This window comes from Solanum pennellii, chromosome 8 (assembly GCF_001406875.1).
Source record: "Solanum pennellii chromosome 8, SPENNV200".
Classification (NCBI taxonomy): Eukaryota; Viridiplantae; Streptophyta; class Magnoliopsida; order Solanales; family Solanaceae; genus Solanum; species Solanum pennellii.
Genome location: NC_028644.1, coordinates 69,669,556 through 69,683,455, shown reverse-complemented (window position 1 = coordinate 69,683,455; position 13,900 = coordinate 69,669,556). Strand labels below are relative to the sequence as shown.

At 30.0% G+C, this 13,900-nt stretch overlaps 1 protein-coding gene across 2 annotated transcripts; it reads right to left on the bottom strand.

Annotated features, from left to right (window-relative positions):
* Positions 1 to 2,838: 2,838 nt before the first annotated feature.
* Positions 2,839 to 7,628, bottom strand: LOC107026707. Of its 2 annotated transcripts, none has more exons than XM_015227780.2 (5): positions 7,432 to 7,628; positions 7,226 to 7,339; positions 6,589 to 7,132; positions 5,304 to 5,431; positions 2,839 to 3,662 (listed from the first exon to the last, which is right to left on the bottom strand). In XM_015227780.2, exons 2-5 carry the CDS (start codon positions 7,298 to 7,300, stop codon positions 3,234 to 3,236), a joined length of 1,176 nt encoding a protein of 391 aa, XP_015083266.1. In that variant the 5' UTR covers positions 7,301 to 7,339; positions 7,432 to 7,628; the 3' UTR covers positions 2,839 to 3,233. The 2 variants fall into 2 exon arrangements, with proteins under 2 accessions (XP_015083266.1, XP_015083267.1); XM_015227781.2 differs by having other exon boundaries at positions 7,226 to 7,329.
* Between the last annotated feature and the right edge of the window lie 6,272 nt (positions 7,629 to 13,900).

Below are 13,900 nucleotides of genomic sequence, written 5' to 3'. Positions count from 1 at the left end.
TTTTGTACCTCTAGCCTCAATTACCCTACCATTAGATCTCCTCTAAAAAAATATTAATAGAAAATTAAAAGAACTCTTCATGAAAGAGGTGACTATTATTACTATATAGTTCGATAAAATTCTTAAAAGTCATTTGATAATTCGATAAAATTCTTAAAAGTCATTTGATCGTAAGAAAAGAAGCAAAGTCAAAAACCAGCTCCTAACAATTCTTATTATGCACCATATGACCAAAAAATATCTATTCAACGAGATATGTCTTGTCTACATTAAGATTTTAAATTTATTTTTAATTTAAACAGTTGGCTGGATAATAATTTTAATTAATAAATAAACAAACATTTTCATTAACTAATTACGCATGGAGAACCTAGAACAAAAAAGCATCCACTTTGTGCTTTAAAAATGATAATATAATAAAAGAAAAAGATGCAAAGGGGACATAAGGATTACGCGGGAAAAAAAAAGTAGAAAAAAGATACTAATATCTCTTATTTAATGGTCCAAAATAATGATTCTTTTAATTAAGCAAAAAAAAAATAAAATAAATTAATGGAATTTAATTTCATTGAGTTGACAATATCTTTAATGAAATAAATAACAAATCATAATTGAGTTGTTGATATATGAAAATTAAAAAATCTTTTTACTGTATAAAAATAACGATAAAATCTGCATATTCAGTTCTTTTAAAATTTCATTTATACAATTACAGTAAATATGTTATTCTAATTTTATAAAGATAATAACATATGAAAATGTGATTAAGATTTAGACCACTAATATAAGCAACAAAAATTAGGTTAGCTATTATTTTCGATGCTCTTGTCTTTTTTTTTTTTTTGTTAAATGTTATTATCATAGTAAATACTAATAAGATAATGACATGAAGATATAAAGATGTTGGAATAGTAATAATATGGTGATGTAATGGAATTCCAATTGCATGATGTTGTCGAGGAGAACTACCACACGTTTGAATTCACGAGAATTCAGTAAATTTTTTTTAAATTATTAAAAAATATCAAATATTTAACGATACATTCAAATATTATTATATAACACATTCAGTGTAGAAATTTATAAAAGTTAGATTCTTTGATTAAAGAAACACTAGAAATACTCTGGTTAGCACAAAAAATAGACTATAACTCTAGCTCGTATCAAATCAAAAAGATATCTCAAATTTAAATTTATTATTTATCGATATAACACGATAAAAAAATCTTGAATCCGTCCACGAAAATACAAATAACAAAAAAAGGGAACAAACACTAAGATGTTTGAAGAGGGAAATGAAAATCAAAGCATAGAGCCCCACAAAAAAAGTGTAAAAAAATAACACAATCTCCCAAACTTCTTCTTTGTTCACTTTTCCCATGCTGAGATTTCCAAGTGCGACCATTGAAAAGCCAAAAGAAAAAGAAAAATGAGGTCCCACGTAGCGTGAATATAAATTAATCGGATTATAATATAAATAAAAATATCAAATTAAAAAAATATATATATACATCAACTAATATAAATATTGTAAGAAATTATTTTGAATTAATCGTTATTTCATAAGAAACGTGTAATTCAAAATGAACGAGATGAGAAAAATTAGGGATAGAATATGTATTTTAATTTTTATTATGGGGTGGAAAATGAAAATTACAAAAAGTTAAAAGACAAGAGAATCTTAGGGGATATTGTATATAGATAGATACATTTAACGTCCCTACCCCCTACTAACTAAAAAATTAACATTTGGGGCCTTCATCTTTTTGTAACTACTTGCCCATTCCCCAAATATCTCTTCTTCTTTTTTTTTAAATCAATTTGGCGTTTTTCGTCCTTTTACTTTATTACGTATATTTTTAAGCTTGATAATAGCATAGTTTCAAAATATAAATGATAAAAGTTGATAAATCAGACAAGAATTCTATCACGATCATTTTTTAACTAACACTTTTAAATCTCAAGATTTTATTTGTTTTTGATATTTATAATATAAACGTAGAAGATGTATCCGAACAATAACAATATTAATGTGGCCTTAGGTGTAATCGGACTCTCAATTATAATATACGATCGTATAGAGGGTGAGTGGGTCCCAATGGACAACTTCATCTCATGGACCCTATCATAATCAACGGTGATTAGCATTGCGAGATCACGGGACACGTGTGGTAGATAACATGTGACGTCTCGTGCATGTTCTTATCCTGGACCCCATCACGTGGCAGGCCCACATCAATAGCACGTGCTTTTGTCCATCCTGATCAAATCAGGAGTCGACAAGTGTCAAAAGATGAAAGCTTCCTCCAAGTGTATTATGTGAATGAAAAATAAAATTAAACTTAATGACTTTGGGAAATAAGATAAAACATAGTATTTAATTTTAACGTAAGTTATCGGTGGTTATACCGAAATGAATAAGATATATTTATATCTAATGCGAGTCTTATAAATAAAAAAAAGCCTTGATAGAATGCATTTGAATTAATCGAAATTTCAAAGTGAATATTGAACTGCACAAAGCGGGTCTAGAAACATCTTGCTAAGTGTTTAACCTGTCATTGATGCACATATCATGTGACAAACAGTTGATAGAGAAAACATTATGACAACTCTTTCAAAGAACTTCAATAATGCTTATTGAAACCATAACTATCATAAACAACATGTGACAATCCACCTGTTTCTCTAGTGATTGTATTTATGTGTACGTTTTTTTTAACTTGAAATCTTGAATCCATCTCTTTACAATAATGTACCGAGTGTATTCTCATAAGAGGGGTCTGAGGAGGATAGGGTATACGCAAACCTTACCTTTACCTCTGAAGGGTAGAGAGGTTGCTTCCGATAAACCATTGACTCAAGAAATATGTAGAATCAGCCTCTTTGACATTACATAATCATACACTTAGATATTATACTGATGATTTGGACTTAGTAGGCCCATTAAAACAAGCATACTGAATGAGTTGGAAGGAAAAGAAAAGCAAAAAAAAACTCAAGCTATAGGGCATTTCTAATCAAGCCCAGAAAAAGGGACTTCCCTCTTTCAAAGATATTGAAAGGGAAGAGTCCGAGGGGGCAACTCGATATGGCAAGAGGTCACAATTTGAATCGTAATGCCACGAGTCACGATTACTGTGCAATTTAAGTCATTTCTATTCTCTATACTTACCAAGTGGAAGGAAAAAAAGGTTGATGCAAAGAAAGCATTCCGCGGACACTCATCAAGATTAGTCTTTCCAGCCTTCCTTACTAGACCGTCGTGAGGAGATGATTTTAGAAGAGAGTGAAGGAGTGACTGGCAAGGATGGTGCTTTGGGTGCCTCCTCGTCGTCCCAATTGTCATCCCAGTTATTGTCCCATCCATCAGTTGAGAGTGTTTCTACCTTTCCGCCACTGGAAACTGGTAAAGCATTGTCCAGTTTTTGATACATGTGGCCATTGCTTACTAGAAGCCTCCGCTTGATGTACAATAAGATTGTAGCCACTAATGCAATTGCAACCAAACACATTATTCCGAAGGATGGGAGAGCATAATTGAACTGAGATGTTTTCTCAGCGTTGTCAATCAGACCCCTGAAATCAAGTGAACATTGACCGTCCCCTGCCTTCAGAGTGATGATGTTGTCATTTCCTCCATTCCCTATAGAAACCTTCATCTGCATCAGGAGCAAGCATCACAGCCTCGCATTATAAATAGTAAAACACTAGCAAAATTAAGAGTTGAAATATTAATCTTTGCCAGAACACTTCAGAAATCACCATTTACTAGCTTTCAAACAGTTCTTTTTAAGTGATGATTCCTCCTGATGAGAAAATTACATAGTTTTAAATGCTCAAGTTCTTATCAGCATCAACAAAAGGTGGTCGACTCTCAAAGAAACGGGATATATCCATGTGACATTGGCATGTGACCAATACTCATGAACTGTCTATAATGCTACCTTACTTAGACAACTTTAAAAGGTATGCAAAACAGAAAAATTGGTCAAGGAATGTTTCATCAGATAGTAATTAAGGAGATCCCTCCTGCAGATGAATAATACACAGATTTAGTCACTCTTTTCCTTTTAGAGCCTCAGAATAAAATGGCATCAAACCATATGCTGAGCAGCAGCAGTGTTGCCCAGATATCAACAAGCTTGACAATAAAACAGCTCATTAACCTTTAATTACTCCTTAAGTGAAACAAGAAGCCATAACCACTCCCGGACTTCTACTATCATTTCAAAATGTGATATACCAGGGAAACACTAACTGAAGAAAATGTATTTGTTACAGCTTACAACTATAAATGACATATCTACTTCAGTGAAATCCCATTCATGCAAACAACACAAAGAATGACAACAGAACAAGCATTGATAAAGGGCAGTGCACCAAACTCAAAAGCTGTAGCTACCTAAAGGATAAAACTTAGATAAACCATCAAAAGGTCTCTAACATATCCCAGACATACCTCAACATAAAATTTTAGTGCTAGCAGACTACCAAGATATCATCATAGTAATTCATCATCAGAAATACTTTCTCAGAGGTCCATAAAGTTCATATTGGTTATACGTAATTAATATCATAACATAGTTGAATTGACAGAGGCGCTCAATTTTCCAGATTGGTCCGGGGAGGAGGGGGGGGGGTTGTTTCTCGATGGCGGCTGTAGTTAAACTCCACTATCTTTTTCTACTTTAAACGAAAGACAGCACCTAAAGGAAGTGGCAAGCCATTGCTACAATTGATGTCACTATTATTTGGGAGGAAAAGGGGCAAATGAGCAATCATATTCTTTTTCCCAAGACAAATCATGATTATACTATGGGTAACCATCTGGAGGACATCGATACCGTGGAAAGAAATATTGCCTGAAATCTCTGTTTTTGGGGCAGTTAAGCTTAAGGTTTTAAAGTAGGGAAGGTTTACATTCAAGGTGGTCACCTATTCATCAAAGATAACCATTTAAAGAGACTGGTAAGCCTTTTCCATCTATTAAGATAACCAGAACCTCCATTTCCTCACTTACTTCTACATTCTTTCGAATAATGGGTGCTAGATAAAGTAAGAACTTGATTAAAGTTCTAAAATGAGATAAGACAAATCATAAATATACTATAAGCAAATCCATCTTGAGAAGATCAATGCTGGGGAAAGAGCTATATCCTCAAAAAGTCAAAATCTCTCGGCTTTCGGGGCATTTTAGCTCAACGGGATTTCAAGTAGGGAAGCTCGACATTCAAGGTGGCCACCTATTCATCAGATTTAATTCAGAATGCTCTAAGATACTGCTAGAAAAGTATTATTACCTTCTTGTTTTCCTTCCCTTGGAGTTCAATTTCGTTATGCTCCAGTGTTACAAACTTAGGAGCCTTAATAGAAATGCTGGCAGTGTCTTTTCCCTTGTTCTGAACCAAAAGTGAGAGGTCTGGAGATTCTGCAAGGGAAAGCAACAGGTTATTTCTCCAACTGAAATGGCATGACTTAACGAGAAAAATGAACAATCCATCTGATTACAAGATAGACAATTCCACCTGGAGAATATCCTACTTATGGTGCACTATACTGACAGGAACACTTTGAGCCATTCGCTAAAGACATGTATCACGAGGACACATCAAACAGATAAAAGCAGCACCTATTTTATTTTGGAGGCCCCCAGTTAAATGTTTAATGTCGTACATGATCTATGCAATAATTTCCAGCACATGATAAATGCTGATGCATGAAAGTCCGCTTAACTTTACCTATTTTGACAGTGGATTTCCATGGCCTACCCCAACTTCTTTTGGACTTGAAGTAAGGAGGAGTAATAGATGTGAGTAGGATAGCTAGTCACTATTCTGAATATTCTTTTACAGATAGGGGAAGAAAGCAGTGCCTGTGGTGACCTTGCCATTTGAGACAAAGTTGACAAATTGATAAAACTCCAACTAGTTTCTGTTTTCCATGATAACTTCCGCACATCAAAGAATGTTTACAAGCTAGATATGGAACTGTAAATTCAAAGAGGTATAATGTTCCATTTCCCTCTCCAAAAGTTCTAATAGGAATATATCACTGGCACGGTCTGTGAAGTAACCAGCCATGGAAGTTGTCTATCATTACAATCTCTAAATTTTTACTGAAACTTTACTTCTACGATAACTGATCATACTCACTAACAGGAGCAGAACAAAATCAATTTTTGGGATAATAGTTATCAGGAGAAAATGATACTAGTTTCCATCTGAAGATTATTGCACAAGAATTGAGTATTAAAGACAGAGATATGCAGGCAGCCTAAATAAGATAGAAATTTCAAAATACACTTGACGGTGTAGATAAAATACTCGATGCCAATTCAATAAATGAACTTAAAGGCTACCTCCGGTCCTCATTGGGAGTCATGAGCATTTTCCAAAACCATCGACAGTTTACAAGTAACTACAAACACATATTTAATGACATATAATCAGCTATAGGAAAATATGGCAAAAGTATTTATTGCCAATTTGCCATACTGTATAGACAATCCACAACTTCTTTGTTGATAACATATGCATGGAAGCAAATATATCTATAAATGGAAAATCTGAAGGACCACACACGTACCATTTCCCGGAACTCTTAGACATGCAACCAATGCCTTTTCCTCTATTGTGCAACTATAAGATGAATCACATTCTTCTCCATGAAAGCTCTCCTGTCTTGCAGGCAATATCACCTCTCTAGACTGAATTCCATCCGGAAGAACCTTTCCCTTCTCCTTCTTATCGGAACTACTATTGTTTGCTTTCTCTTGATATTCAGCTTCTTTTACATCTTCTTTCCTGTCATCTCTCTCAGAACCACTATCGATTCCTTTCTTCTCCACTTCACCTTCTTTCAACCCTCCTCTCTCATCACCCCTTTTCACAATACTATCATCTAACTTCTTCTTCTCCACAACATTCACCAACTCACCAATACTTTCACTACTATTATTCATTTTCCTCCGATCCCCAGCTTGCTTTGACCTCATTCCGCTATTTGAACTATCATTTTCTAATTGAACATCCTTTTTTCTATTCGCAATCATCGGATCTAATTTCTCATTCACACTGCTATTACTACTCAAAATCACTCCATCTACACCTGTTTTTTCAGCTCCGTTGATCTAAACAGACAAATAAACAATCAATATGACACTTAAAATTGATCAAATAGGTGTTGCTCAAAACACAAAAATTAACACCTTTTTAGCTATTACCTCTAAATCAGCAGCAGCAGCAACGTAAGCAATGAGTAAAGCTATAATTACTCGACGAGTATAAATTATATGCATCTTTTTATAGAACAATAAGCTCCTTCAAACTACAAAAATCTAACAAAAAATAAAATTGAGTGTACTGGGCAAATATGAACAGATTTGTACGTTAAAAATTGAAAAAAATTAGCAGAATCGAAAGCGCTTACTTGTATGATTAGTGACTAAATTTGTGCATTTGAAATTGGGGAAGCCATACTTATGAGAGAGAGAGAAATCTAGGGATCTGATTCCACCATTAACAGATATTTATGAATTTTTTTCTGAAAAGTGACACAGAAAATAATGCAACTTGCAAAGAACACTGGTTCATTCATTTGCTGTGAAATTTTGAATAGTCTTGCACTTAGACTATTTTGACGTTTTAATAATTTTAACAAATTTTCGGAGTTTCAATCCTAACGTGGATCTCGATTAATTTTATATAATGTTGTGTCACCTTGATTAAGATAAAATGAAAAGAATTTTTTAAGTATATTTTATTTCGGTAAATTTTGAATATATGAGTTTATGATTCTTGATCTAGTATATTACTTATGTATCCATTAATATGCATTTAATCAAACATTATTGCTTAAATTAATTATATTAATACCATCAACAAAATGACACTTAAAAAGTTGATCATGCAATCGTTATTTTAGATTTTATTTTTAACTTGAACAATAATCTTAGAATATGCTTAGCTTGCTAAAATGGTCAAATGTTTATGAAAAATATGTTATCTTTGTTATAATAAAATACATGTAAATCGATTTTACATGGCATATTTTTGAATTCTCACAAAAATTCACCATACTAAATAAATTTAGGCAAAATTGCACATATGATGGGGTGGGGGTGGGGTTAGTGTATTGGGCCTTGGATTTTGAACTCAATATTTGCACACCAAAATTCCTTTGGGCCTAACTTTATGCAAAAGGCCTTTTACATTAAAAGCCCAATTATATTGTCTCAATAAGGGATGAGATAAATTTGGGCTTTTTCCTTATTGAAAGACTTTGAGGCCCATTTTAGTAATGACTAAATATTTGCAAATACAAGTTTTGACAATTGGCTATGTCTGCATTTATTTATGGCATGAAATAACTCGCATACGCAAATTTTCAACTTAGGAAAAATTTAATTTCAAGTAAAATCGATGTATCAGTTTTTACTCGCATAATTTTTAGCTATTACAATCTTCTTTAATGAATTTCAGGTCCATTATAACGATTTTTCTTTGACTCAACTTCAGTACTCGTTTTGAAACCTAACTAATTGAGATTTATGCAGAAAGTCTAATTTTAAGGTTATAAAACTAAGTCAGTATTGACTCCATGAATTTGTAGGTCTTTAAAAGCAATTTCTTCGATATAATTTTAGGTCTATTTCATCCCCTTTTAATATCTTCACTCACCATAGTTTCGTGGATATATAATGCTTCGATAGGTCGATGCAAAATATAATCAAATTATCTGAGACAAATTTTTCTCATTTAATCCCCAACATATGCTAGTTGCAACATTAGGAGAATATATGCTACAGAAAAATATAATAAAAATATAAACACTAGTTTAGAAATTGATTACTCCTTATATTACAAAGTGCACAAACACAATAAAATCGTAAATATTATTGTGTTATTTATGAAAACAAAAGATCTTCTATTTATAGAGTCCAAAACTCTCTTTCAAGAAAAAAAGATATATATTTTAGAAAATATTTTTGAGTATAACGAAATTATGATAAATTGAGATAAGAGAAACAAATTGAGAATAAATTCTAACATCACATTCACCAATTTTGGACTTAATTAATGGCTCAGTGTATAAAGTTGAATTCAGCTTACCCTAGTCATAGGGTTTATATTTTACAGAATATGGTTAGGCTTTAATAATACTAATTAATAGATAATAACCTTGATTAAGATTAAGTCTAACTTGTAATTTCCAACTACAAGGTTGAATGAAGTTCAAATTATAATGGAATTGAGCAATATCATTTAATAGCTTCATTTTATTTATTTTTGGTTTACATTAAAATATAGCTTATCTAATTTTTGAGGGGTTCGTTTATTTTCTTTATTAGCAAAAAAAAAAAAAAATCAATTCAAAATACACTACAAGATAATTTTTGGAACAGTTATACATAATTTAAGAAAGAAATACAATTGTTAAAATACCTTTTCTTCTTCACTAAATAATTTTACATCCAAAATATGAAAATTCTGAAAATGTTTCTTCAATATCTCTTTGATATTCAGGACGGATTTATATATACAGATTCACATGAGCTGACTAACTTTTTTTTATGTCTAAATATCTGATTACAAACCTTGTTATCATTCACTTAAAATTATTATTATAAATTTATAAAATTTAAATTTTAAATTTGCATTGATCGATTCCTCCCTTCATTTTATATCTTTAACATGTCCCATGCATTTATACTAACTAAAAAATCAGTATTAGTTCAAGCAATTAATACAATGAGAAGTGAGTAAGCACTATATAGTTTACTTTAAATAGTATTTATTAATTATTGAATTTGGTAGGCCAAAAAAAGAGTCCAAAAATTGATAAGAAATTAAACTAAACAAAGTCGGTACCTATCTAAAAAGTCTAGAAAAATTATGAAAATTTTGTCAAACCGACCATCATGGACTTACTCCAAATTATGTCTTTTTGAAAAATTTAAAATTATTCTAAATGGACAGCTCATCTTTTACATGAAAAATAGTGACCATCTTGATTGGACATTTCTTATAACAAAAATTATAAAAAAAAAAAAACTTCACATTATTGCCTTTATATTCCAAATTAATTAGGACCATCCCATCAACAAACTTAGGGAGACAAAAAAATTATATGATAACCTAGCAAGGCCAAACCCTAATTGTGTGCTACAAATGAGAAATCCCAACCCTAGTTATTCATGTTTAATTAGTTATATATCATTCATGTTATAAGTATTACATTAATAAGGATATAAGTCTAACATATATTAATCTGAGTTTAAGCTGTTGATTTAGAATTTTATTTATAGCTAGAATCATTTTAAAAGACGTGAATATAAATAAATATCTTTTGAATAAATTTCACAATCAGACTATTTTATTGTAATAAAAGAAATATTTAACGATAAGTTTGTATTTGTTTGGAAGAGTCATTATAAATGATCAAAATATGTTAGTTTATAACACATAGAATACATCTCGATAGAATTTCTCTTGTATAAGAAGCAAAATATTGTAATATAGTTAGTAGAGTAATTTGCAATTTTAACTACCACTATATATATATATATATATATATAGCTAGTGTATTGCATCGCTCCCCTTTCTTATTATAATTAAACTAATTTATTCTATTCACGATTTTTTTTCGTAAATGATTTATTAAAAGATTATTATTAAACTTATGCACACTAATACTTTTTATTCTTTAATACTATCAACATTTTTACCAATTACAATATGTTATATATATATACTTATAATTACTTTATACAGTAATTAGTTAGGATTATCTCATACACATGTTGTTATGGTGTAAACACATTCATGTGAAATTGTGAATGTGTCACAACAACTTAACAAAGCAAGGTGATTTAATGGAATTTTGATTGTGTTCTTTTTTAGATAAATTTACAACTAATAAGCAAGAAAAACATATAAGGGAGGAAAGGCTAGTTTTCGATTTTTTGTAGTTTATAAAAAGGAAAAAAAAACGTTATATTTAACGAAAGATGATAATATTTATTCATCGATAAATGAACAACGAATCGACGGAGCTCTTTAACTTGCATGTCCATTTTGCATTCATACCGAAAGAAAACAATATTTGAGATTTCGATAAGAGGGGACCTTATCTTGATAAAATTAAATGAACTCATTCTATTTTATTGTTTTATATATTATATATTTATTTTGTTTCAAATTTAAACATTATGTGGACTTTTCTCAACAATTCCTTACCAAAAAAGGAATTAAAATAATGCAAAATCAAAATTTATTTTCTAGGGTATGAGCTGCATATATTCCAATTGTAACAAATATAGCTATGACACGTTAGCCAAAAACAATTAATAGTAGTAATTAATAAAATTGAATTATTGCTTCAATCATTGATTTTTCTTCCCAATAGTTTCAAATTAACAGGTGTCCTTCATTCTTTATAAAAAAACAATTTAATTTCTATACAACAAGTCTGAAAAAAAGGTATGTTGTATTATTAAAAAAAATGTTGGAGTGTACATACAATATAAATATAAATTATCTAAGTATACATGCAATATTTCAATCAATTTGTTTATTTTCTCAAGAATCATGAGTGTATATATATATATATATATATATATATATATATATATTCTCTTTGTGAATATTACTAAATTGAGCATTGAAATTAAATAATCTTTTGCTTGTTTAGGTTATAATATTATAAGTACCAATATCTTAACTTGGTATAATAAGTTACAAAAATAACAAACTCAGTGTAATTCAATAAAAAGGCTGAACAAAAATTTCAATGGTCTGATTCTCGATCAATTTAAGAGTAACGATTACATATAATTATAACTGTGTTCTAAATTGATATTTTGTATACATCTTTACTAAAATTTTTGACACAAATACCCTTGAGGCCAAGACCTTTATTGCATGTTCATAGAAAATATAAATTATTCTATGCATGCAAATTTTTAATCAATTCTTTTCTCAACTATCATGAGATTCTATTTGTGAAAGAAAAAAAAGACCAATTGAGCATTGAAATAATCTTAAGTACGTTTAGATTAATATTACTCTAAGTGTAAGGAGTCAAATAAAAGGTTGAAAATTTTGAGAAGGAATTCAATTATATCAAAAGTATTATAAATAATTTAAAATAATGTAATTTTACAAGCAAGCTTTTGAGGAAGATGATATATATGTATGCTGCTTTATCCCTATCTTATTAAGGTGAAGAGACTTTTTATAATATATAAACTCTCGGCTCAAATAAAACACGTTCAACATACAAATATTTAAGTTATAGAAACACAATAGCGAATAAGCTATGTATTAAAAACAATTAAGAAAATTAAGTAGCAACGGCAAAATGTACAACAAAAGGTAACAAGGGTAAATTTGAAGAATATGACGATTAAAGAGTAATGAAAGTAATATTAATAGAGAAGTTAAACAACACTCGACTAATTTTTATGTTTTATCCTAATTTTCGATGATATAATAAAAAAAAATTTGTGATTAAAACCAATCACTAATTGACACGTGTTGATATTTCAGATAAGTATTCAGTTTGATGACGTGTCAATCATCTAGATCGAGACAGGTGTCAAGTAGGTCCCACCTATCTCCATTTGCTGAGTTGTTTAAAATATGACCAAGTCTATCAAATACTGCCAAAAAAAAACTTTTTGTAATTGTCATGCTGTGTTAATTAATTGGACCCCACACATCATAATCATTTTATTTTTCTTTTAAAAAATAATATTTGAAATTAATAATATTAGAGACGTGTGGATATGTTAAATTCTTTTTTAGTTGACAATACGACTTTTATGACTGGCGACAACTCAAAGTTTAGGAAGAAGTTAGTATACAACTTTAAAGATTGAACTTAAAGTGAAAAAGAAATTTGTGTTGATAATATAACTAAAAATCGTCAAATTTAATTCATGAATTTATTTTTACAAGCAACTTTGTAGTGCTAATAAAGAAAGGAGGAAGGGAACGATGAGAATTTAAATCATACTTATTATGTGAAAGGTTTTTGTTAGTATCACTGAATAACACTTCTACTGTATTTTTTTTACCTGACACAATTTTAGAAAAGTAATAAAAAAATTAAAATATTTGATTTTAAACTAAAAATATATAGATTATATTGAAATATAATTTAATATGACATGGGAAAGTCTAATTTTGTCATTTTAAACCGATTATAAAAAAAAGATAAATAAATTGTAATAAAAAGAATATTATAATTACGTGATTGACCTTTTTTCTGATTTGGTCATATAAATTCAATTTTTAATTTTTCTTTCTCATTTTTTTTTGACCAAGCAAACTAATTAGGAGTCAATTTCAGTCATTATTATAGCCATAACCTCTAATTGGATAAACAATTACTGCTTTCAAATAATGGAATTAGAGAAAATGAAAGGCAAATAATACCAAGTCAAATTTTATGATGATTTGGACTATTTAGACAATTTGATAGAAATAGTTGAGTCGTGTACTTTATAAACTTCTAAAAATAATTCTTTCACAAATAGAAAAATTGTGAGACTTAATCCATCAAAATACTACATATATAAGTTTATTACATATATACACTAGTGTCATGTTAAAATAAAAGATCTATCTATGAGTTTAGTTCGAGAAATTTCAACAAGTCAATAATAAGTTTTGTCATTAAATATTTATGAGGTAATAGTTCGAGAAATTTCAATTAGTCATTAATAAGTTCTGTCATTAAATATAAACAAAAATAATCTCGTTTAGCATGGTCAAAAGTTCGAGATTACTCCTTATGGGATCTTAATCAGATGTGTTTGGATTTGAATCTTGCTTTTTATCTACATTTAGAAGTCTGGACTCCAACTCATCGCATTACACTCCCCCCCCCCCCC

Excerpts from the sequence above, each read along its gene's own strand:
- LOC107026707 (XM_015227780.2), bottom strand. The coding sequence starts at position 7,300 with ATGCATATAATTTATACTCGTCGAGTAATTATAGCTTTACTCATTGCT. Across the intron at positions 7,133-7,225 it reads CTGCTGCTGCTGATTTAGAG|ATCAACGGAGCTGAAAAAAC; the intron begins GTAATAGCTAAA and ends TTGTCTGTTTAG. Across the intron at positions 5,432-6,588 it reads TCTAAGAGTTCCGGGAAATG|AATCTCCAGACCTCTCACTT; the intron begins GTACGTGTGTGG and ends TTTCCCTTGCAG.